The 25521-nt window shown below is 37.9% G+C and overlaps 2 protein-coding genes across 3 annotated transcripts; both read right to left on the bottom strand.

The window, feature by feature from the left end:
- Nucleotides 1-409: 409 nt before the first annotated feature.
- LOC145769559 (importin subunit beta-1-like) lies at nt 410-23910 on the bottom strand. 2 transcript variants are annotated; one of them, XM_082581213.1, is made up of 22 exons: nt 23811-23910; nt 23204-23282; nt 19820-19959; nt 19422-19523; nt 18621-18821; nt 17917-18069; nt 17589-17648; nt 16823-16912; nt 16375-16485; nt 15303-15404; nt 12240-12338; nt 11753-11955; nt 11407-11521; nt 10984-11108; nt 10474-10621; nt 9669-9777; nt 9100-9290; nt 8344-8595; nt 7759-7867; nt 7254-7368; nt 6637-6815; nt 410-1659 (listed from the first exon to the last, which is right to left on the bottom strand). In XM_082581213.1, exons 2-21 carry the CDS (start codon nt 23244-23246, stop codon nt 6641-6643), a joined length of 2643 nt encoding a protein of 880 aa, XP_082437339.1. In that variant the 5' UTR covers nt 23247-23282; nt 23811-23910; the 3' UTR covers nt 410-1659; nt 6637-6640. The 2 variants fall into 2 exon arrangements, with proteins under 2 accessions (XP_082437339.1, XP_082437338.1); XM_082581212.1 differs by lacking the exon at nt 23811-23910 and having other exon boundaries at nt 23204-23341.
- On the bottom strand, nt 12768-14243 carry LOC145769560 (uncharacterized). Its single transcript, XM_082581214.1, has one exon. The coding sequence runs from the start codon at nt 13948-13950 to the stop codon at nt 12964-12966; it is 987 nt and encodes a 328-aa protein (XP_082437340.1). The 5' UTR covers nt 13951-14243; the 3' UTR covers nt 12768-12963.
- Nucleotides 23911-25521: the final 1611 nt, after the last annotated feature.

The following is a 25521-nucleotide window of genomic DNA, read 5'->3' as shown; positions in this document are numbered from 1 at the left end:
AAGGAAGAACGCCCCTTTCCAAATACCGTACCGTCCATGTTATCTACTTTTTCTTTCGTTTCGATTTGTTGTTCTCAGCACTTACAAAGCGCAACCCAGGACGGTTATAGGTAAATTGTTCGTAAACAGTTGTTCGTAATCGTAAGGAGTTGTTCGTAAAATTAAATCCCTAAAACAATTCTTCGCAAAGCATTTCTTGGTATACATCAATTTTCAATTGCATGCACGAAGAAATGCTTTATGAAAAATCGTTTTACGAAGAATTAATTTTACGAACAATTGTTTTACGAACAACTGTTTACGAAACAAAACGTCGGACACCACCCAGTACATTGTAAACGAAGTGAAAATTATAAACGAACTGAAGCTAGAAATATCTAATGCTCTTTTAAGGCACCAAACGTTCTATTTTGGCCAAAATTTTATTGAAATCAAGAGCAAAACCATGACAATTAACTTCAAGAAAAAGAGAAATCAAATTCGCCCCTAACTTCTAAAAGAGTTACGTTTTGCAGAGTAAGGGTGAAAAACGGAAGCCACTAAGGCACAGTGCACAGGCATACAGGACAAGGTCCTTTCACACAGGAGGAGCATAGCACAAACGCTGAATGAGAATATATGAGAGGGGTGATTGAAAGTTCTAAACTGGAAACACTCACCAGGGAAGTTTCTTTTACCAAACTAGTGTACAGTAGGCTGCTAACAAAGTGATATACCCAAAGCTTTGTTCTTTGTAATCAGGTTATTATGATAAAGAAATGGAAATATAAAAGCATGTTGGTTATTAGCCTACTTTTCTGATATGTTCATTTTTAAGATCAGAAAGCTGGATTAATATTTCCAGTGCAGTGTATACACAAAGGCAGTGCAAAGCAAAGTTAAACTTTGCAGCGCTTGGTTAATTGATGCTAAGCTGGCAGAGCTTACGAATCTCAAGCTTCCGTAGCTCACAGACACGTGCGAAACTTTGGTACAGAACATTTCAAAGAAAATCGTTTTTTTAATGTAACAGAAAACAAAGTAAGGTTTGACAGATAAAGGAAGAGTTCTGAAAGAATAGGCATCACACGCACCCATCGGGCAACATTGACGTTTTGAGTCAGCTCCGGTAAACCAACGTAAAACGTTGTAGATCGAGGCTGACTAACAAATTTCGACGATTTCAATTTACGCCTTAAGGATTCTGTTACCGTCAATAAACTTTGCTGCTTTATGTCTCATTAATTCTAACTGAGGAACTTTAAACTTTTGGGTTAAAAGCGATTGATAAAAGAAAAGTTACGCAAAGACAAATTCATCAAAAGCAATAACTAACGAGAACAGACATTAAATCGCTGCACACTCTAGCAGCATTGTTGATGCAATTTCTTTGCGCTTCTTTTCAATGACAACAAATATATTGAAAATGATTCCCAGAAACCTCAGCGGATTGCAGTTACGAAGATATCACTGGATCCAAGTCCTCCTATGACGTAAAAGGCGAAGAAATTTGCTAGTAGTTGGCTTGACCATAGAGGGCACACATCATCATCACACCAGGCACTCGACGCGCGAAGGCATACGCACACTTAGATGGCACACGCACACGCATTTGTCATCAACACAATGCACACATCCAGTGACTACGCAGAATGCAAAACTTTCACAAGTTGAATTATCCTGTAATAAAAAACAAAGTGTTAGATGACGTTGTAATAATGTTAATTGCTGCAGGTACGAGAGGTCCGATCCTAGACAACAGAATTCGTCAGTTTTACATTGATTCAACGTCTGCAGACGAATAAATGTAAAATTGACGGATTTTGCTGTCAGGGATACCATTTTGACCAACTTCTATAACTATCATTGATTGAGTCCAAATAGTTACAGCTATATTAGGGTGTTTCATTTTTTCACCATTTTTGAAATTCAAAATGCCTGGGGTCCCATCTGGTGGTATTTGGGGTAAAAAGTTTACACCCCAAATTTTTTTCAATTATGACGTCATATTGAGGTGGTCCACGAGGTTTGAAATTTTTGGGCTTCAAAATCTCGAAATTTGGCCGTATCTCCGGAACCGCTCATCATAGATCGACAAAATTAGTATCAAAATGCGCAGAAGGGTCGGTTTCCTATACCTGATGTAAAGAATATTAAGGTCTATCTGCTTCAAAAAAAAAGTTATTTCAAAAAATCTGATTTTCGGTGTATTTTCTCCTGATGAACAGAGATCAGGTGATCAAGATAAAAGTTTTTCTGTATTTTTCTATCTTGGTAGCTGCTATTGCGTAATAATAGTCCTTGTTCGTTTTGCAAGAGATGAAATGGTAATTTGAAGGTACCGGTATTACAGTACTATTATAATATTAATGTAACTGTTGAGGAAGAGGTAGGCTATGCTGCTCACCTGCTTTAGATTAAGTGTCATTATGGCATTAAGGTCAGGTATTAGTAAGTCGATGCAAAACTTCAAGGTATTGGAGATAAATGTGCTTCCCCTGAATTCAGACATAGTCAGTCACTATTTTTACTTGAGGAAGAAAGTAGCCGAAACTAATCCTGAGTTTTTTAAGAAAATACCTCATTTCCAAAATTTAAAAGATGAACTGCTGAAAGATGTAGTTGGCATATGGAACAAAGCTGGTCTTCCAGTGCTTAGCAAACAGAGAAACCTAGCACTTCTAGCATACAATCTGCCAAAGCATCGGCACTACTATGTTTGAAACAGAGAAAAAGAAATGAAGTAGCTAGATGTCTACACAGTAGCGAAAGCGACTCTGATGGTGACATGAATTGGGAAGATGATAAGGAATACGAGCCTCTGAAACCAGCTGTTTGGGGAAAAGTGTACAAGAAAGTATATTATTTTTCCATAAATGATAGAAGTTGTGTACTTGCTGATCGTAGGATGACTTCGGTACCCCAGCAGTCAGATCTTATGAGGTCGGTTCTTGGAAAAGATCAAGTAGCTGCAATGCTGCATCACCTTTGACAGTATACCGCCAACGACAAAAAAACGAGAGAAAAATCTCTGATGGAAAGTGAGAACCTTCTCAACTCAGCTTCTGCCATGCAGTTATGTTATGATGGGCGCGTTGTCGATAAAATAGATCGATACGTTTTCTTGGGCCAACTTGTTGATGATAATGGCATGAAGCACGAAAGTGTGCTTGCTGTTAAATCTTTTCCTAAAAGTGTGTTGGTCACTGCAGAACTGATTTTTGGCACCATCATCCAGGAGGCTTGCAGAGTTCACCTATCCCAAGTATATTCAGTAGGGTGTTTCATTTTTTCACCATTTTTGAAATTCAAAATGCCTGGGGTCCCATCTGGTGGTATTTGGGGAAAAAAGTTTACACCCCAATTTTTTTTCAATTATGACGTCATATTGAGGTGGTCCACAAGGTTTGAAATTTTTGGGCCTCAAAATTTCGAAATTTGGCCGTATCTCCGGAACCACTTGTCATAGATCGACAAAATTAGTATCAAAATGCGCAGAAGGGTCGGTTTCCTATACCTGATGTAGAGAATATTAAGGTCCCTCTGCTTCAGAAAAAAAGTTATTTCAAAAAATCTGATTTTCGGTGTATTTTCTCCTGATGAACAGAGATCAGGTGATCAAGATAATAAGTTTTTCTGTATTTTTCCACTCTTGGAAGCTGCTATTGCATAATAATAGTCCTTGTTTGTTTTGCAAGAGACGAAAGTGTAATTAACTAATTATTGAAGGTATTACTATTATAATGATGATGGCTACGGCTACCCCTCGTCGAGGATATTATAATGTGACCGTTGAGGAAGAGGTATGCTGTTCACCTGCTTTAGATTTTGATTAAGTGTCATTATGGCATTAAGGTCAAGTATTAGTAAGTCGATGCAAAACTTCAAGGAATCGGAGAAAAATGTGCTTCCCCTTAATTCAGATATAGTCATCACTATTTTTTACTTGAGGAAGAAAGTACGGTAGCCGAAACTAATCCCAAAGTTTTTGAAGAAAATACCCCATTTCAAAGATTTGAGAGATGAACTGCTGAAAGATGTAGCTGGCATATAGAACAAAGCTGGTCTTCCAGTGCTTAGCAAACAGAGAATTGAAGCCAAGTTAAAAGATAGAGAAGTAGGCTACAATACAGCAAGAAAGAAAGAAATGAAACGCAGAGGTAATGAGGTTAATCAAGAATGGTTGCAGAACTTGTTCGATATATGTGCATGTAAGTGAAGTGTTCGATCTCCGAAAATCAGGTTGTTTTTCAAAAGAAACTCTCTTGCAGCTGTGAACTCGAAAACCGAGTCCAGGAGAAAGAAATAGCTTTCTTGAAAGATCAGCGAAAAGATCGAAAAATGTTTATCGGTGGCGTAGATGTCAACCATGTAGAAAAGGCTTTGGAACGGGAAAATCATAAAAGGAGGTGGGAAACGAGCAGTGAAGTTGAACAACCGAGCACTTCTGGCATACAATCTGCCAAAGCATCGGCACTACTATGTTCGAAACAGAGAAAAAGAAATGAAGCAGTTAGATGTCTACACAGTAGCGAAAGCGACTCTGATGGGGATATAAATTGGGAAGATGATAGGGAATACGAGCCTCTGAAATCAGCTGTTGGGGAAAAAGTGTAGGCTACAAGAAAGTACATTCTTTTTCAATAAATGATAGAAGTTGTTTACTTGCTGATCGCAGGATGACTTCGGTACGCCAACAGTCAGATCTTATGAGGTCGGTTTTTGGAAACGATCAAATAGCTGCATCACCTTCGACAGCATACCGCCAACGACAAAAAACAGGAGAAAAATCTCTGATGGAAAGTGAGAACCTTCTCAACTCAGCTTCTACCATGCAGTTATGTTATGATGGGCACGTTGTCGATAAAATAGATCGATACGTTTTCTTAGGTCAACTTGTTGATGATAATGGCATGAAGCACGAAAGTGTGCTTGCTGTTAAAAATTTTCCCAAAAGTGTGTCAGTCACTGCAGCACTGACTTTTGACAACATCATCCAGGAGGCTTGCAAAGTTCACCTACCCCAAGTATATTCACTATTCAGTCATGGCTGATACGACTGCTCTCAATACAGGAAAAAAGTCCGGAGTCAATACTCGACTGGTCAATTATTTTAATGATGAAGTTGGTCATGATATTCATACCCTTTAATGCATGTTCCACATAAACGAAATATATCTTTTCCATGTCATTTCTTTTGTGGACGGCGCCAAGAAGAGTCCCGGAGCAATGCAAGATGGGGCTTTGCTTAACCAGATAGCAAGACTAGACAAGTCCAGTACTGAAACCTTAACACCAACTATTATTACGCAATAACAGCTTTCAAGAGTGGAAAAATACAGAAAAACTTTTTATCTTGATGACCTGATCTCTGTTCATCAGGAGAAAATACACCGAAAATCAGATTTTTTGAAATAACTTTTTTTCTGAAGCAGATAGACCTTAATATTCTCTACATCAGGTATAGGAAACCGACCCTTCTGCGCATTTTGATACTAATTTTGTCGATCTATGATAAGTGGTTCCGGAGATACGGCCAAATTTCGAGATTTTGAGGCCCAAAAATTTCAAACCTCGTGGACCACCTCAATATGACGTCATAATTGAAAAAAAATTGGGGTGTAAACTTTTTTTCCCAAATACCACCAGATGGGACCCCAGGCATTTTGAATTTCAAAAATGGTGAAAAAATGAAACACCCTAATATTCAGTCATGGCTGATACGACTGCTCTCAACACGGAAAAAAGTCCGGAGTCAATACTCGACTGGTCAATTATTTTAATAATGAAGTTGGTCATGATATTCATACCCTTTAATGCATGTTCTACATAAACGAAATATATCTTTCCCATGTCATTTCTTTTGTGGACGGTGCCAAAAAGAGTCCCGGAGCAATGCAACATGAGGCTTTGCTTAACCAGATAGCAAGACTAGGCAAGCCCAGTACTGAAACCTTAACACCAACTATTATTCCGCAATAACAGCTTCTAAGAGTGCAAAAATACAGAAAAACTTTTATCTTGATCACCTGATCTCTGTTCATCAGGAGAAAATACACCGAAAATCAGATTTTTTGTAATAACTTTTTTTCTGAAGCAGATAGACCTTAATATTCTCTACATCAGGTATAGGAAACCGACCCTTCTGCGCATTTTGATACTAATTTTGTCGATCTATGATGAGCGGTTCCGGAGATACGGCCAAATTTCGAGATTTTGAAGCCCAAAAATTTCAAACCTCGTGGACCACCTCAATATGACGTCATAATTGAAAAAAATTTGGGGTGTAAACTTTTTTCCCCAAATACCACCAGATGGGACCCCAGGCATTTTGAATTTCAAAAATGGTGAAAAAATGAAACACCCTAAGCTATATACGTATCAAATGAACTACCATACTGTAGTTTGGCTACAGTGCAATTCAATTGTGACTTTTTCAGTAACAAACAATAAAACTTTCAATCAAAACTTTCAAGTTTGCAACAACTTCATGAAGAATCCTTCAGGTTTCATTCAGGTGTTGGCAACCCCCGATGCTTTTTATTGAGAAGCCAAGTCATGGCACAAAGTGCACCACTCTACTGATGTTGTACGATGACTTTGGAGTTATCTACAAGAGTTTGTGGCTGATGACTAAAATGCACCTTGTCAACTCACCATTTCAAGCTATATTTTTAAGTTTTCGAATTTCTTTCGTTCCCCAGGTAGCTAAGCTTTTTGTCTTGTTCGCTTTGGACCTCCGGCCCTCAGTGAGGAGATTGTTAATCGAAGTTTTGGCGTTTATTCCGTTCACTAAGTCAGCGCCGCAAGTCTTTCCAAAGGCAATGCACAGGTCCCTGCAATAATAATCAAGTAGAAAATACGGTGGAAGAGCGATGCAGAAAGTGAAAGAAAGAAACTTGTTGTCAACACAAAGCCAACCAATGAACGAAAAAGTGTAACTTGCTCTCGACGATTCCGAAGCTCAGAACGTTTCTACAAAGCTTCTTCAACAAAAGAAAATTTTAATAATTCACCACAACTTTGCAAAACCAACCAGCGTCAACGGTTCTAAATACAGCAAGCACATAAACTGCGGGCTACTTTTATACGTCACTCTGTGCTTGAAGAATGATTGTTTCCTCATGACGTATTTATAGTCAAAAGTTTTGCATTATACTCACTGAGCGGTTGGAATCAACCATTACTGATGGGGTGAGAAAGCATTGCAAAAGACTTGCAAGAGACAAAAAAGCAGGGCACTTCTACAAAAAAATCTGATAGAATAAATTTACCCAATGAGTCCAGATGCTGCGGCGACAGTACCATCTGAATGATCTTCATCCTCAGCTACGACTTCTATAAAGGTGAGGATGAAGGGAATTTGGGAGGAAACCAACTGGACATCCGCTGAAAGAAAAACGAGATTCATGAGGAGGAGGATGATTTCAAAGGCCAAAACTAAACAAAGACTCATCTCTTTTCATCTTTTCAAAGAACAATCATAAGAAGTAGAAAATCTAAAACTTCAGTGAAGCAAACATAAATAAAAATAAATGAACTAAATTGTTTTCATCCCCAGTGTTAAAAATTTAATGGTTTATTGCCTTCAGTTCATTTTGCCACGTGGAAAAATGGTAACTGGATCAATAAAGTAAAAACTGCTCACGATGTGTTGAGACGTTTCGAGAGATCGTGAGCTGTATATTGGCAGCCGCCACTAAAGAGTTAATCGCTTGCTTTCATGTCATTACGCAACCACAACCAACCGGACACAAGAAGAACAAGATTGAAACTCACGACTGATATCTTTTTCGTTGTCTCCCTTCAGTCCCTGGATGATTCCCGTGTAAGCTTCGAGACAGCTCTCTCGGAGCTCGTTCAGGTAATCCACAAGATCGTAGTCGGTCTGTGAAGAGGAAGTCGGATATGTTTAATGGAAACATGAAATTGAAGGGGGGGGGGGGGGTACTTTGCATTTGTACTTGGTGGCCACTTGGCCAGAAAAACAATTCTTTTGCATTGCTTCAACGTCTACGAAAGCAGAGCCAATGTCCAAAAGGACTGATTTTCTGGCTGGTTAGCTTTTATAAAATAAGTCCGGCAAAGCCAATGAATTTTTGGTCTCGATCTTCATGTCAGGTGAAAACGACGCAACAGAACGTGCTCCGCTTCTTGCAACTGTTATCATGACAATCTATGATTGTAAGGAGACGGTTAAGAGTAAGAACATCAACTTTTGACGAAAAATGGTTGAATATATGCTATGCTTCCAACAGCACTGGTTGCAAAGACAATTCATGACATTTCAGTTTCATTTCAACTAGCTAGCCCGACACAAGATATAGTTTTAGCAGGCAAATCACGTGAAACAATTTCAAATACCTTGTCGACTTGCGCACTGGCGGCCTGTTGTAGCATCTGTAGAACAACCTCCAAATATTTCTTAAACTCTCCCCCTATGGCCAGGCCGATGTCGCCGAAGACAGAGAGGATGTGTGGCTTCACGCTTCGATGCACACTTGCGTCTGATAGGTTGGTCAGTAACACCGTCATAATTTGGTCACAATGAGGAATTATTTGTCGTCCGACAGCCCGGCAAATGTCGCCAACCACCCCAACGGCAGCGATGCAAACCTGTGGCACAGAGTGAAGGTCAATACAGAACAATTTAACGATTGAAAACTGAAAAGTTTGGTAGATTTTATATTGAGAGTATTCGATCTTGTTCCGCTATTGATTCCTACCTCAGTGATTTTGTATTAAAACTTTATAATCGAAAATAGGAATTATTATGCTCCAAGTCCGCAGCTAGCGTTGAAATATTTAAGTCTAAGGGCACTTCTTCGCGTTTAATGTTGTGCAATTGTACTACACAAACGAGACACGTATCAGTAGGACCAGTGTTCGATACTCCAGTCAGTTACTCATCAGAGCTCAAAACACTAATCGCCAACTTTATTGAGATAAGTCGAAAGTGAATGAGTCGGGGAGGATGCTTGTGTCTGTTGATGTGACGAAAAACAACAAACGTGAATAAGACAGCAGCGTTGAACCCAATTGCAATAAACAAGGGCAGTGTGTGGCTATGATGGATACAACTACACCACAGTAGCATTGATAATGCTAACACACAGTTACCTGATACTCGGCTTTGTTTTGTAATCCGGCCAGCAGATATTCTTTGAAGGCGTCCAGATAATTCATGAAGCGTGCTCCCACAACTTCAGTCAGGGTTCCAACAGCCATGAGAGCATCTTCCTGGACTCCTCCTGTTCCGCTGCTGGAGCCGAGCATTTGGAGGAGTGCCGCCATCACATTGTCGGCAATCCCTGCAACGAACAAATGTACCAATAATGCGGCGGGAAGTGTCGCGGTTTTGTGCCGCACAGAAAGTATCAGATGTAGTTAGTGGTAGCTTCACAAAAGTTTCGGTAAAAACTCATCAAGGAACTGTTCATCTTGCAAAGCAAAAACGAACTAACGTGTTTTGAGTAAATTTTTTTCAATTACGATTGAATACTAGAAGCATAAGTTCATGTGAGGTTTTCCAATTTCCTTTTGCCATTATCTAAATTACAGAACAGGTCCAGTGCAAGCAATAAAACCCAGATTTAATTAAATCGATTCTTGTTCTTGAAAAGTCGCATTCAAAACTTTTCGAGCGTTTAGGCTTAGCAATAACAGCATCAAAATATCGATCATGTTACCTGCCACGTGGCACTCCTGAACCTTCCTGAGTACACTCTGCAACGTGGCGCACAAGAGCGATTGTAGGTCGTTATAATGGGATCGATCGCTTGATGACTGGATGTGTGACTGAAGGAGGAACACGGTTTAGATAGACTCGTAAAGTGAGGAAAAGATCGTTTCTAGCACTAGTTGTAACGTTCATCTTATGAAATTGAAAGTAAAAGCAACAACAAACAGGATGGTTTATTGCTTCACTGACGTTTCACGCTGTTTATTGTTGCTTTTACTTTCACCAGATGAACGTTACAAGTAGTGCTAAAAACGATAATATTGTCCTGATGAACACCCAAGGTTATGCTACTCTAAAATATTTTCATTGGGGGATTCTGTTTCGTATAGTTAGTTAGTTACTATGCCGTTGTAGTTGTATGATCATCAAAACAACACATTAAAGTTGCACCAAGTGACCATGGCGACCTGTATAGATCGCTGCTGGTGATCAAACACTGCCATTAAGCCAGAAACGAATATCATGCAAAGGTTTGAGAAAAAGGCGCGTGATGACCCACAGTGCTGATGAGAGTTGTAAGAACAATTTCATCAGTTGATATCCACATCAGCACTCCATCATAAAACCGGTGTGCAGATTAGCCCCTTCTAACAGTGACTAAACGGCTGTAGATGTTGAGCGTGAAAGTATCATAATTACTGACTACAGTCATGATATTAAGGGCAACAAGCATACAATTTTTTTTTATAAAACAAAGGTCATTAAATTAGAAGCAGAGAGCCTCATTCTATCCGTGATGAGAGCAGACCAACCTCCATAAGAAGAAGAGCGTGAATCCTGTCCATGATGACACTGGTCGTCTTGAGGACGGTCTCATAGCAATCTTTTGGACTGTTCTTGATCATCTCCATTACCGCCTCATACGCGGCACTCCGGAGGTTGTTCTGATGACCGTCGTTCCTGTGTGATGGAATTTGTTCGTTTTTATTATCAACCAAAAGTATTTTTAGGTTAAATTGATGTATGGAGAAACCTTCAACGTCTGCAGACTGCAGACGTCTGCAGAATCAATGTAAAAATGGCTCATTTTGCTTCAGAAAACACAAAACTACAGACATAAAACCAAGAACAATAATGACCAAAAGCAACAGTGAATATAGCAAGTAGTGTTTGGAAAGCCAATGCTGATTTCAGTTGCAGTCGCAGTAAGAAAAATTAAAAAACGGTTTGTCCTACAGTGGATCAATCAAAAGAGAGACTAAACAATTAAGAACATTGTCAGAGGTAGAAACTCAATAAACCCTTTGAAGGTTGTTACGAACCTGTCTGTGGTCTGCAGCAACTTCTCTACCACCTTCTCATAGACTCCTGACATCAAGTATGTCTCAGGATCATCTTCAGTCGCTTCTGCAGCCTCGTACGCGGACTCCGCCAACGAGGAAAACGCCTGGAAGCAAACAACTACAAACATCACAACACAACGCAAGATTGTAACATCGTAGCCCAGTAAACTGTAGCTCCTGTCACTTTTATAGCACAACTAGATTCTTAATAAAGGAGAAGCCAAAAATGTTAGATTTGCATCTTTGTTTCTATCGTTGTCCTGCATTCGAGTAGATTTTTATAGGAAGCTCAAAGAATAACTGCCAACCAAGCAAACCAGTTACAGAAACAAACGTTGATTCCAACAAAAGAAGCTTAATAAAACAGCATTCATTTCCGAAAGGTAAAAATAACACACCCACCCAACAAATATTGGCGGCCACTCTGGGCTCGCTGTTGAGCCCTTCAACCATGGCTTTGAGTAGGTTCATCAGTGTCTCCTCTTTCAGGGCGGCTTCTGGGATCAATTCACATATTCTGAAGACGAGGTAAAATGATTAAAGATAAGAATACAAACCATGAATGACAACAATCACTTTGCGAAAAAGCTTCAGGTTATTGTTACTGCCTTTGATGCATTTCATCTAACGACGCATGCACCGCAAAACTTCAAGTACCTTCCTTTATGAGAAACCAAGTCAGACCTGATTTTCACACAGCTATTTTTTTAGCAAGTATGGTTACAGCCTTCAAATAGATTGTACGTACCTTCCTATAGCCCAGGCAGTGGTATCCCGAACCACTACGCTTTTGTCTTGTAATAGATTAATCAGCATCTCCATGCCTTGTTCCACGATTTCAGTTAACTTCTCTGTGCTCGGTCCTTCCAATATCGACCCGAACGCCATCACAGCCGCATCCCGGTATCTCCAGTCCGTGTTCGAAATGTTCGTAGTAATGAAAGGCACAACCTGGAAATTTTGTTTGGGTGAGCAATGTTGACATTTCACGGTGGAACAAATTAATGACGTGATAGACTGCTGTTTTCGAATGGGAGACCTTATCAGCGCTTATCGCTGAGATGATGAGCACTTTTAGAAAATTGAGTTACAAAATATCTTTTTGCAAATCTGCTTTGAAATGTCATAATCAGAAAAAATTGACTTCAAAATAAGATTATGAACTTTGTTTGAGAAACCATACAAGTTCTCAACTAGTGAAAGTTCAACTGACATCATTCAATATCCCAACAAACCTGCGGCAAAACGTCGTCCTCGCACAAAGTTGCAAGAAGCATGAGACACACGCCAGAGGCTTTTGACGGGTTCCAGTCGTCTTCGTCGTCCAATTCTTCCTGTGGTGCGTCGTTAAATTACGTTAACACTCAGTGACTATCAGTATAGAGAATACAAAGTGTTGATAGAGAAATAATTTTATGTTTCAAGAGGTTAAAACAATGTACTGCAATCGCTGTAGCGTAATTAGTGACATATGGTCAAAAGTCATCTAACCAACAAAAGACGCTGATCAAATCTTTTTGTAAGATAGACAAATTAATAAAAGTAATTTGCGTTCTTCTGGTGACTATTTACTAGGTTACCTCCTGATGTTAAAGATGATAACTAGCTTTTGTATTTCCGACGTTTCGTCAGTCAGCACGACTGACTTTATCAAGGTGGCTAAAACAGGTTAACACAACCTGTTCAGCAACGATGGCACAACACAAAAACGTACTGATAAAATGAATAAAGTAAGCAGCAAGAATCAGAATTAAAACACGCAACAAGATACCTAGAGGTTAAACTGAATGCAGTGAATGCCTAAAACCAGTAGGCTGCTTTCCAACAGCGTAAATTTATCTATCTATTGGGCCACCGTCAAGAAACATTGAAAAGTCATCAGACAAGACAGAAACCAAGGGAATTGGCAATAACAATGATAGAGAAGACGCACTGAGAATGGAAAAGGTGAAGTTAAAGTTAAAGTAATTTTTTGTACACAGAGGGAAAATTCTGACCATCTTTCTGGTTGAGAGCATGTTGTGCTTTCTGGTTTATGTACCACTTTTCTGTAAATAATCTTTTTGTGTAATCCTTTTCAGTTTTAAGAATGGTAGCGTTGGTCCAAGTAATTTTATGGTCTGAATTTATAGAATGTTTGCAAAGAGCGGAATGCTCCGGACGTTGAAATTTAATAGCTCTTTGGTGCTCGTTGATTCTAGATTTAAGGTCACGTTTTGTCTGTCCAATGTAGATTAAATCACAGTCATGACACGGAACTTGGTAGATCAATCCAGAAACTTCACCTTCTTTCATGGGGTCTTTAGCCGAGGGAAGGTATTTACCTATTGTCAGATAGGGTTTCATCGCAACTTTGATTCCTATGCCATAAAGGATACGCTGAATTTTGTCGGTTACCCCCCTTATGTAAGGAAGACAAGTAAAAGATTTATAAGGAGGAAGCGAAGGTTTCGGTTTGGGTCGCTGTATGCAAGCAAGTTTTCGTGGAAATCCGTTGAGCATTAAAGTATTGTGAATGTTTTTCTTGTGGTGTGAACGTTCAGAATCATCCGTTATGTGAGTGTCCAGTCTGTTGTACAATGTTTTGGCCACTGTGAGTTTTTGATGCTTGGGGTGATGTGAGTTGAACTGCAGGTATCTGTCTGTATGTGTTGGTTTTTTGTGTATGGTAGTGGTTAGTTTTTTGTTGTTGCTATGGCGAACCACTTTAACATCCAAAAATGAAATTTTGCCGTTGACCTCATGTTCTATGGTAAATTGAATGGATGATGAAATGCTGTTAAGGTGCTTGTGAAAATCATTAACTGCAGTTTTTTTGATGATGCAAAACGTGTCGTCAACATATCTAACCCATAATTGTGGAGGAGTGTGAAAGGTGCTGATGGCTTTGCGTTCAACAAATTCCATGAAGATGTTAGCAACAACTGGAGAGATGCAGGAGCCCATCGGCGTACCATAAATTTGGCGATACAACACATCTTTATAACAAAAAACAGTAGATTGAAAACACACTTTTAAAGCTTGAATCACGTCATCTGCACATAATTTTGTACGACTTTCAAGTGAATCGTCTGCCGATAACAGGTTAGATATTAGGTCCAAGGCTTCTGTCAGAGGGACAGAAGTGAAGAGGCTTACAACATCAAACGAAACGAGACAGTCTTCCTGGCTAACGTCAATATCTTTAATTATTTTGACAAACTCCGTGGAATTTTTTATGCAATATTGATGATCGAAGAGTGGAGATAAGATATCAATTAAAAATTTTGATAATTCATAGGTAGGTGAGCCAATAAAGGAGACAATAGGGCGAAGAGGAATGTTAGGTTTGTGAATCTTAGGTAAACCATAAAGGATGGCATAGGAATCAAAGTTGCGATGAAACCCTATCTGACAATAGGTAAATACCTTCCCTCGGCTAAAGACCCCATGAAAGAAGGTGAAGTTTCTGGATTGATCTACCAAGTTCCGTGTCATGACTGTGATTTAATCTACATTGGACAGACAAAACGTGACCTTAAATCTAGAATCAACGAGCACCAAAGAGCTATTAAATTTCAACGTCCGGAGCATTCCGCTCTTTGCAAACATTCTATAAATTCAGACCATAAAATTACTTGGACCAACGCTACCATTCTTAAAACTGAAAAGGATTACACAAAAAGATTATTTACAGAAAAGTGGTACATAAACCAGAAAGCACAACATGCTCTCAACCAGAAAGATGGTCAGAATTTTCCCTCTGTGTACAAAAAATTACTTTAACTTTAACTTCACCTTTTCCATTCTCAGTGCGTCTTCTCTATCATTGTTATTGCCAATTCCCTTGGTTTCTGTCTTGTCTGATGACTTTTCAATGTTTCTTGACGGTGGCCCAATAGATAGATAAATTTACGCTGTTGGAAAGCAGCCTACTGGTTTTAGGCATTCACTGCATTCAGTTTAACCTCTAGGTATCTTGTTGCGTGTTTTAATTCTGATTCTTGCTGCTTACTTTATTCATTTTATCAGTACGTTTTTGTGTTGTGCCATCGTTGCTGAACAGGTTGTGTTAACCTGTTTTAGCCACCTTGATAAAGTCAGTCGTGCTGACTGACGAAACGTCGGAAATACAAAAGCTAGTTATCATCTTTAACATCAGGAGGTAACCTAGTAAATAGTCACCAGAAGAACGCAAATTACTTTTATTATAAAATGCCTGGTGAACAGTCTCTCTCTGTTTTTAATAGACAAATTATGTGGAAGAAAATTAATGGCTTCACTTGTATAGCATCGAAAATTAAATCTCAGTCGCTAACCTGTCTGGCAAGTATATCTGTCAAGATCGGGATGAGATATTGCAAAGCTCCTTTGGCATAAAACTTACTGATGTTCTCTGGAGGGCGGCCTGATTCCGAAGCCTGTTGCAAGACAGCATTGTAAGCACCAACAATACGTAAAGTTCTATCTACCAGTTGAACTTACACGTGCAAAACAAAAATTGAGAATTGACACAATACATTTATATGGGAGCAAGTCTTTAAGGCGCAGACAGTTAGGCGCCGGTCAAATAGGCGCGCACACTGTGGCGTTAGGATATTTAGGTGCGGAGCACTGTGGCGCCCGTTCGTTTAGGTTTAGGTGCTATTCCTAGTAAAGTCTGCAGATTGTATCTGCTTGGCAGGTAAGGCAATGCTTTTCACACAAAATGTTGTATTGAACAGAAAAATACGTTGTTTTGTTAATGCGCGTGCATTTATTTGTTGTTAGTCATGGCTCCAGTGAGTGAAGCTGCTTTATCCTGCAATGCTTTTCACACAAAATGTTGTATACTTGTATTGAACAGAAAAATATGTCATGGCTTCCATGAGTGTAGCTGCTTAAACCGGCCATGCTTTTCACACAAAATGTTATATTGAACACAAAAATATATTGCTTTTTTAATGCGCGTGTTTGGCATTTATTTGTTGTTAGTCCAGGTTTGCGTCGGCGAAAGCTTTATCAATACATAACAACTAACAACAAATAAATGCCGAACACGCACTTTAAAAAAACAATATATTTTTCTGTATAAATGCACGTGCATCAACAAAACAATATATTTTTCTGTTCAATATAACATTTTGTGTGAAAGCATTGCCCTAACTGCCAAGCTGATATAATCTGCAGACTTTTCTAGGAATAGCACCTAAATGAACTAGCGCCACAGTGCTCCGCAACTAAATATCCTGACGCCACAGTGTGCGCGCCTATTTGACCGGCGCCTAACTGTCTGCGCCTAAAAGACGTGGACCCATTTATATGAAGGTTTTTAATCCAAAACTTTTTAATTTAGAAGTCCAGTTATCCTATAAAGGTAATTTACTAAACTGCTCAGTTAGACGACGATACCTCAGTCAGTTCTATGGAGAGGTCCATTTCTTCTTCGCAAACATTTGACCAAAACTCAATGCCCTGTAAGCAGACATCATCTTCACTTGACCTCATAGCTTCGACAGTGATCTGTGAAACAATACACCATTGTTAGGTAAGTTGCAACAGCACAAGGTTCATGTGATAATATTGTGATATTTACTCGGTATTACACATGGCTCTCTACCAGCAGTGATCAGTGCATCTGTAGCAAGTTTACTGCAAGAAATTTACAATCATACGTGAGCCAAGTACACACTAACATTTGCACCACACACTAAACAATTAAACCAAAAGCGACTGAAAGTAACTTCGCATTCCCACTTTTGTACAACATGCCAAATCACTGCTCAAAACGATTTGTATATAAAACCTTGGTCAAAATCAACGATTAGACACTAATTTTTCAAACCCAAACTAAACTTACAGCAAAAAGCGCAGGTCCCATGTACGCCTCCATGTACTTGTAATACAACGACATGATCTTCACCATGCACTGCAGGGCAACCACTTTGATCTGAAGATTGGTGTGAAACCATAAACTGTTAATCTTTGCCACTACGTGTCGCTAAAACAGTCCAGCAGAAACGTGACTCAGCAAACGCTTCAATACATATGTTCTTTCTTCAGTAGGCCTACTAATACACTATCCGACCCTTATATAAAATTGACCACACACAATAGAAGTGCCTTCAAAGGCGCTTAGCGTCTGCCTGGCTCTGCCAAGCACAGATGTATCGTCTTGAATTAATGTCTTGGAGGCCCAAGGTTCACATCCAAGTCCAGTCACCATTTTCATATATACTAGTGTGTAATCGTATATACTAGTGTGCGATTTAATACAAATAGCAAACGTCAGAGAAGTTTGGAAGACCATGACCGATAACGTCTGTATCAGATCGGGCACATAATCATCATCAGTGTGCAATCTCATATTAGGAGTGAAAAAAAATGTTGAAGTGCGGTGGTTTTCCGTTTGGCAATATCACAGAACAGGGTCATTTTGAAAAAGGAATATTCTGTGAAACTGTGATAGAGATGAATGAATGTATCATACTGGGCTTTGGCGCATTTTGAAGACGAAGCAAAGTGATAAAGAATGAATAGAATTCCAGTCCAAGTGGGTTACTGATGATAAAGAAAAGTAAAATATAAAATTGTAACCAGAGCTTGCTCTATACAATAATTCTCACCTTTGAGTCCTCTACTTGTGTGGCTTCACAAATGACTTGCATGATGAAATTTCGTTCGGTCTGACAAAAAAAAAAAAATTAAAATTAAGGAAAATGATATGAAAAAATGTGGTGGAGAGATACCGAAGCGTTCAAAGCTTGAGTGCATAAAGGTTGAATAGAACTTTAAGAATTTCATGCGAGAAACTTAATTACTAATAGAAATAAGGCAACAAGTAGTGAACGAATTGGTCAATAATCGCCAGTAAAAGAACAAGTTTTTCTGGTGCTGTTTTGCAGCCAACCATTGTTGGTGGACAATTATCATTACGTATCGTCACAAACGCACTTCCTGATCGAAATTCTCTTTGGTGAATTCCAGAGTGTTGAGCATGGCGTTGGTGGCAGCCAACTTCACATGGAGGTTTAGTTCATCTTTGCGCATTCCTTGAACAATTGCTGTCAATATCTCATTGGAATGGCTCATGAGGTGGTCCGGTTCCTGCATTAACGCATCGGCATTTATGCCTTTGGTTTTAAAATCAAGCCAAAGTACCAAATCTGTGCAGTGTGCACAGTGTGCTGGATTCATAACTGTGATTTGGAATATTAAGGGTTGAATTGATCAACAATTCTTTTTTAAGCAACGATTAAGCTGGCCATCTGATTAGATAATCAACAATCAGTTCGCATGTTTATCAGTAATTTTAACAATCTACAATGGTTAGGGCATATGAAACTTAATTAGTTCGCAATGGAATCTAGTTAATTAACAGATCTTGTTAATCGGGGAATAATTATTAATTAATCCACTGTTGCTATCTATGCGATATCTGCTGCTAAAATAATACTACGAATACAAGATACTACACTTTGCTGCAAATAAGCATCAAAAAAGTTATCTTGGTCATATTACACAGCATACCGACTACCACTACTACACATAACTACACAGCATACATGTGCAATGCCGAATGTTTTATAACTTGACAGTTGACACTGACTAGAACATGTCTAAACAAGATTTTTTTCCAAAACACAAACAATTCAAACCATGTCGGAACAGATGTATCCGATCGTCTCCAATGCTGCTTCCTTGAGCAGCTCAGTACTTTGTGCTGAAGTAACGTTCTGCACTAGTTTTGGAATTAGGTCCCCCCACTGCTGAAGAGGGATTTCAGCACAAGCGATTCCGGCGATGACTTGTGCAGCTGATGATGGTCGGCTAGTCTCAGTGCCAAGGGCAGTCAAAACCTTCACAAATGGGTGAAAAGTGATTAAAACCAACTTCAATTTTAGCAACACATCATTTAAAAAAATCTTTTCAATAAACGCCTCTTGAATTATAGCATCCGTGTCTCTAGTATATAAGTATTCTACAACCATCTCAAGCTTGCACTTCAAAAGTGAACAAAACAAAAGTATTTCCAGCTGTTTGGCCTGTTGGAATAATGCAAGTTTTTGTTGTCACAGTTCATGTATTGTTCTTCCCAGTAACCTGATCACCACACAAACGTAATACAAGCTCTGTGCAGATATATCAGGAATGAAAGCTCTAAAATGGCCTCACATCACATTTGTAGTGCCGGTGCCTAGTATGTGGTACACTTTGTTTGCATGGTGGTATAATCAAAGATTTCTCATGGAGTTGTACAAAGAAATTTTAAAAACTTATGGAATTTTAGATAAATAAAGGCTCCACGCGCATTGTGGCCACTTTGGATTGAAGATTCTTAACATACACATGAACATGAGAAACAAAACACAAAGTCACCTTTTCAAATGTACACTTATGTGTCACCAAGCTGTGCATAGGAACATTAAGTCATCACTATACATATAGTTTTTACTTACCAAAGTTCGAATTGCAGCACGGGAATTTTCATCCAGTGACAACCAACGATGTTGATGCTGTTGCTTCACTGATGAATCTTTTGACGTTAAATAGTTTTTAACCTACACAACATTTGAACAATTATGTACAAAATCTTACAACTAGATGTAAAGCCAAAATGCATGGACAAACATCAGTTACCTACATGAAAGTTTTAAGGCAAATGCTCAACAGAGTAGCACAAGCATGGTCATTTAGTTTTTAAACCTTCAGCCTTCAGGATCTCAATCAACTTGTATTAACTTACATCAAATGAATTTCCTCATTGGCAGACTCAAACTCTCTTCCAGAGTAATACCAGTCTGTTCATAACCATTAACCAATACATTCAATACAAAGCAAATGAATCTGAGCATACCTGAAGGCCAGCAGCCATCCTAGCTACTTGGCTCATATTAGTGTCCGCCAGTACTTGGCATAATCCCACTAGAAACTCAGCTAAATTGGCTTGGGCTGCTTCCTCCAGATACTTTTGGGCATCGCCGAGTTCTTTTTGGTCTAAAAAACAAATCATAAATTTAAACACTTTTGAACCTATTTTAAAATTTAGAATTTTCAAACTATGTAACATCATCGATTACACAACTACTGCAATTTCTCCTGTCTCTGAAACTTACATGTCACGCAGCTAAAAGATTAAACGTTTGAAATGTGTTTGGTTAAGAGAAAGGAAATATACACCTAAAAACATTGAAGAAGCAACTCATCAAACTGAGATGTTTAAAATGGTAACCTTTAACTTTTGAATATTCCCTACAAACTTCCAACGAAGCACCTGGCTAGCACAAAACAAGTTTGTGACCTACTGTGATTACTGAGTATTATTGACAAGTCATCCCACTGGTACAACTTTTATAAGCTTTGAGTAGGTGTTAAAACTTATTACATCACGAACTGAATCATTGATTGGCTAATATAAGCTTTAGGCTAGTGATTTTACTATATGTCATCAGCAAGATCCATGAGTAGATTTTATGTAAAAACATAAGAAACTAGATATAAAATATTAGTTTATGTGAAGATAAAAAGCTTTTCTTCTCAAAAAAGATAAATTGATGTACAGTGTCTTCATCAACACCACAATCTTTCCTCATATTGAGGGTTGGAAGTGATGTGCCATTGTTTATGAACTCTTTTGTATATACTGAGTGTATACGGTAACAGTTTCATAATTAAATTTTTTTGTGATGTTTGTTGCCAAAATTAATTTTGATCCGTCTTTGTTTCTTTCTCCATTTATTTTCTCTTTTAATGTTGAACAATTTTTGTGAAGAATTTTAGTGTGTTGTGTGCCAAAATGTTTTTTTTTATGATTTGGATTTTAGATTACGATTAAGTCTTTTTAACATCAAGTTTCATACTGATTTCTTTAGTAATTGAATAACCAGTTAACCACTGTGCAATATTTCTTCAAAATCTTGACCAGGTAAGTCATGGTCACACCAGAAAGTCCCGATCCTTCCTTTGTTTGCAAACAAAATGAGCAGCAACGAAAAAAGGTTAAGTCTCACTTAATAAGTGGCAGTTTCACTATAATAAGGTAAAATAACCATAGGCGCCAACTTTTATTTTTGCACGGGGTGGCGGATAGCACAATATGGCAATCTAAAAACTTTCAAACTGCATGTTTTTGTTTGATTTTTACTAAGCGTGTTTCGTAGATGCAATTGTCTTATCACACCTGATTTGTGGCTCGATAATTTACAAAGCAACTTTAAAACAAAGCACAGGAGGTATGTCGTGAATTTTATTGTTACGTTGCTGCTCTGACACTTAACATTTGGCAAAAGTATTTTTGCGAACAGCAGCTCTGTCAATCCAACTGTTAATCAACTGGTCAAGTTGTAACCGTGAAGCTTCAGCTTGATAAACATTTAAAATTAGGACGTGGTTCAATCGCTGTTGCGTCATGGTAGATCGCAAGTAGGTTTTTATGCGCTTGAGTGCACTAAACGATCGCTCCGCGTCGCAGGTGGTGGAAGGCAACGATAAGTATATTTTCACAATGCAGATCACGTTTGGAAGCATGAATGAAATTGTTTCATTGCTTGCAAATAGATCAAGCAGTTGCAACATAGTTGCAAATCGAACAAAATGCTCTATCTTTGCATCTATCGTATTCTAGCCACGGGAATTCGCTCTCCCACGATTTTTGATAGCTTCTCCCTTCAACAGCGATTATCCTGCTCGTGCTCAGTTCTTCCACCTCCCTGATCGTGCTAACACCTTTTGGCAATGGCACACTTTTGTTTCGTTCAGGCGTTTGGTCACTTTCATGCTGGCTGAAATCCTGACTAGACGCAACAAAAATGACTCAATGGAGGGCTTCAATTTTGAACGCTTTTTCGGTGGCATCTTTAAGCTGAATAAAACTGGAATGTCGACGAAAACTTTTACTGGTCAACTTTTTGTAATTTTTTCTATGATGTAACAAGCAACTCCTATGTCAGACCAATAAATTCCCGCCTCACAGTTTGTCACGCATTGACACAGTGACGCAATATTACTGCATGAAGTAGATAACAAAGTATAAATTAAAGCATGAAGTAGATGACAGTACACTCCAATTGAAATCAGAAAATAATTCAAAAAATCTTGAGTAATTGAAAAAGGTTGCTTTTATTATTGGGAATTGGCAGGGGGTGTAGATTTCCTCAAATAGAATCATATAAACATGCAAATTTGCAGAACATTAAAACTGCTACTTTACTAAGTGCACTTTTTAAATAAAACTCAAAAAGTTTCAAAAATTGCATTTTTTTAATGAAATTTGAAAATAGATATTCATTTAGAGGGTGGAGCTATCAATCATCGAGATAATTTTATTTCCAAGTATTTTATAGCTGGCATATTTTATAGCGATATTATGAGCAGTTTAAAATTTTTCAAAAAAGATTTTTGAGGGAAGCAATGGAAAGATCGTATTTTATTGATTAATAAATCCCATTGTAAACCTAACAAATGTAACAATGACTTATGACAAGTAACAAATAAAACGATCGCAACAACAACAAGGAAAAAACTCGTAGCCACGTGTTGCGTAAACTTCACGTAGCTTGCTTGATGTTACGCGAGTATCATGCTTGTGACACAAACAATCATTTTCTTCGCAATACTGTATTGGTTCACCCCTTGCTTTACGTTGACTTAAAGCGAAAACCAATGATCAAAAAAAGATTTAAACGTCCGTTCAAATTACATTTATTTGCAGTAAGGAATGTAACCTAAACGGGGTGGCTGCCACCCCGCCACAGCGGTTACGGGGTGGCCACGCCACCCCGTAAGTTGGCACCAGTGAAAATAACACCCTTGCCTGGGGTAAACTTATGTAAAGTTAATAACCTAACAAAGTGTAATCATAAAGGTACCATTCAAAGTTTTAATAGTTGTGATGGTGAGCGAAAGTGAAGCTGAAGTACATGCTTCCTTTTGTACTTTGTTACTTATAAAATATAATACTTCCCGGCATTATTTTTCTTCTTGCAACTGCAATTACATACTACATGGTTTGTAACACTTTAATAGCTGTTAGAATTTATGCTGTTTCCATAAAAAGTAAGCTCGTGTTGAGAAAAACTTCTTATTGTGTTATGAACATAAAGTTTTCTTTTTAACACACTTACAATGAGTTGGGTACACATTTCTACACATGCTGAAAATACATACCGATAAAAATATGATTAAATACAAATGAACAAACAAGCTGTCATAATAAAAGTAACAAGGTAAATGTATAACTTACTTGTTGAAACAGTCAGTTCCAAAATTGACACAAGGGAAGCCATTTTTAATGTTTGATGCACAGAAGAAACAATGAAATTCTGAAATTATTTGTTAACAAGTAGCAGTGAACTCACTGCTGTAAATTATGTTACGTCAAAAGTCTGCAAGTAAAAATTATCTCACAATCACAAACCTAGATTATGTATTACATAGCCTATTATTTTGTCACAGAAAATACAAGCATATGAGTAAACCAAATATAGTTATTACTATCTGAAGCCTTTACAAATTGTTTCACCTAACGGATCATCAGAAGGTCTGAAAAACATGCAAAAAAAGTAATGAATCGATAATTCCTGCAAAGATATTAAATATTATAACTGTAATTTTTAAATTTGTAAAGGCTTCAGATAGTAATAACTATATTTGATTTAATTCGCTCTGCTTTGCCTTTTTGCTTAGCATTGAGCACTTTTTTTAGTATTAATAGTTTTCATTGTTTTTAAGCATATGAGTATTAATTATTATTAAAACAGTTACGGTAAGTGTAAAAGAATTTCTACCCTATTGGTACACATGACCATTGCAACCTGCTGGATAACATAATGCATAAATAAAGAACTTACCACATGCTACGTAGTATAGTTTGCTAGTTTTATTTTGCATTTCTTACATTTAAACTGATTTTAGCAACACTGAGAAACCAGTCCTGCAGAAGACTAAAAATTGGTTGCTCAGTTTAACTATTGCCTTTGTGACATCATAATTAACTTGATAGCAACTGAAAATCAATTTTGATCATTACAGTAGGTTCAATAAATGTAAACTAAATCTCCATGAAAAGTTAAGTAAAGAGCAAAAGCATTAATTGAAAAATTATCATTGTTAAAGAAATAAAAAGCTATTAGTAAAAATGGGCAATTTCAAAGAATTACATAACTATTCAAAATTTATTCTAAAATACCTTAACTGATTCCAACGTGTTATATGTGAACACTGAACAAGCGAATAAGTTTTATAATTAAAACAATGCAATAAAACAATTTTATTTTTTTTTACAAATCCATAATAAGGAACAGTCAATAAAAAAGTTATTTAATTGAATAACATTATTCAAACTGCAACAATATCAGACAAATTAAAATGTTTTCAGCACAGCATTGTGTTCTTATCAAAATAAAAAGAATGACATAAAATTTTGTTTTGATATAAAAGTTAAAACAACTTCTACTGTCAATGCTGTTATGTTGAAAACATGTTACAATCTGAAGAAATGAAAGTTCGGCTAGTCATATATTTCTGTGCTAATTGAGATGGCTTACCTTTGATGTTTGTATACAAAATTCCATTGTTCTAGGACTAGGTTTATTGTTTTCGTTTTTACAAAAGACCCATGCAAGTTGACAAGGAAAGTTGTGAGCAAATAATGCAGGCCATTAGGCAAGCAATCAATGCCAACTTTTTCTTTATGATTAAAAAATCAGTAAAAGAGAAAAGCAACTTCATGTTACAAAATATTGTAAAGTCTAGCCTAATAGCCGAATGTTCTTGACCCAGAGTCCACTGAAGGTTTCAACTTAGTCCGCAAGCACATCAACTTCGGAAACGCTTTCGGGTAGTATCGAGCTCATTCCCTCTGGAACACCAGCCCAAGGACTATCGTACGCGCAACCTGGGTTTTTTTTTCGGTCATTAATTGGTCATTGACCGATTTTTTAGCAAAATGTTCGAAAAAAATATAGTCAATTCGGTCAAAATTTCTGAAAAAATATATAGTTAATTCGGTCAAAATGTTACAAAAAATATGTACGCACGCAAATCGATTTCAGTGATTGCAAAGAAGCTTCTTGTGCCACTCATCCCTGGCGCCACTCTATGATTTTTTGTCAATCGGAAATACAAGACGTAGACTTAGTGCTTGAACGTTGATCCAATGTCTTATTGTATGTGATAACGTAAATACAGAAGTAACATTTCCCAAGCGTGACTGACGTGGTGCTTTCAAGTGTGACGCAATGTTGCGTTGCCTTGGAAAGGTCAAACTGCTTGGTAGAGATTGATCGGTCTGTTCTGCCAATCTGGACATTTTCTCAGCATGTTGCATATATTATCAAATTTTGAGCTGGTGGTCAACCCTTTCGAAATGTTATTGGCCAGACCTCGATAAACAACAAAGTATCCCTTTGTACGTTGATCCAATGTCTCATTGCTTGTGATAAATGCAAACATGAAAATAACACACTCAAAGACTTCAACTTTCTAGAAATGCCACTGTGTTTTCAAATCTTTCCTTCAAGTCGTGGAAAAAATTGATCTGTCAGTCGGGAAATCATCCCA

Source organism: Aplidium turbinatum, chromosome 4 (assembly GCF_918807975.1).
Source record: "Aplidium turbinatum chromosome 4, kaAplTurb1.1, whole genome shotgun sequence".
Classification (NCBI taxonomy): domain Eukaryota; kingdom Metazoa; phylum Chordata; class Ascidiacea; order Aplousobranchia; family Polyclinidae; genus Aplidium; species Aplidium turbinatum.
The sequence above is the reverse complement of the archived record's forward strand: the minus strand, read 5'-3'. Positions and strand labels throughout refer to the sequence as shown.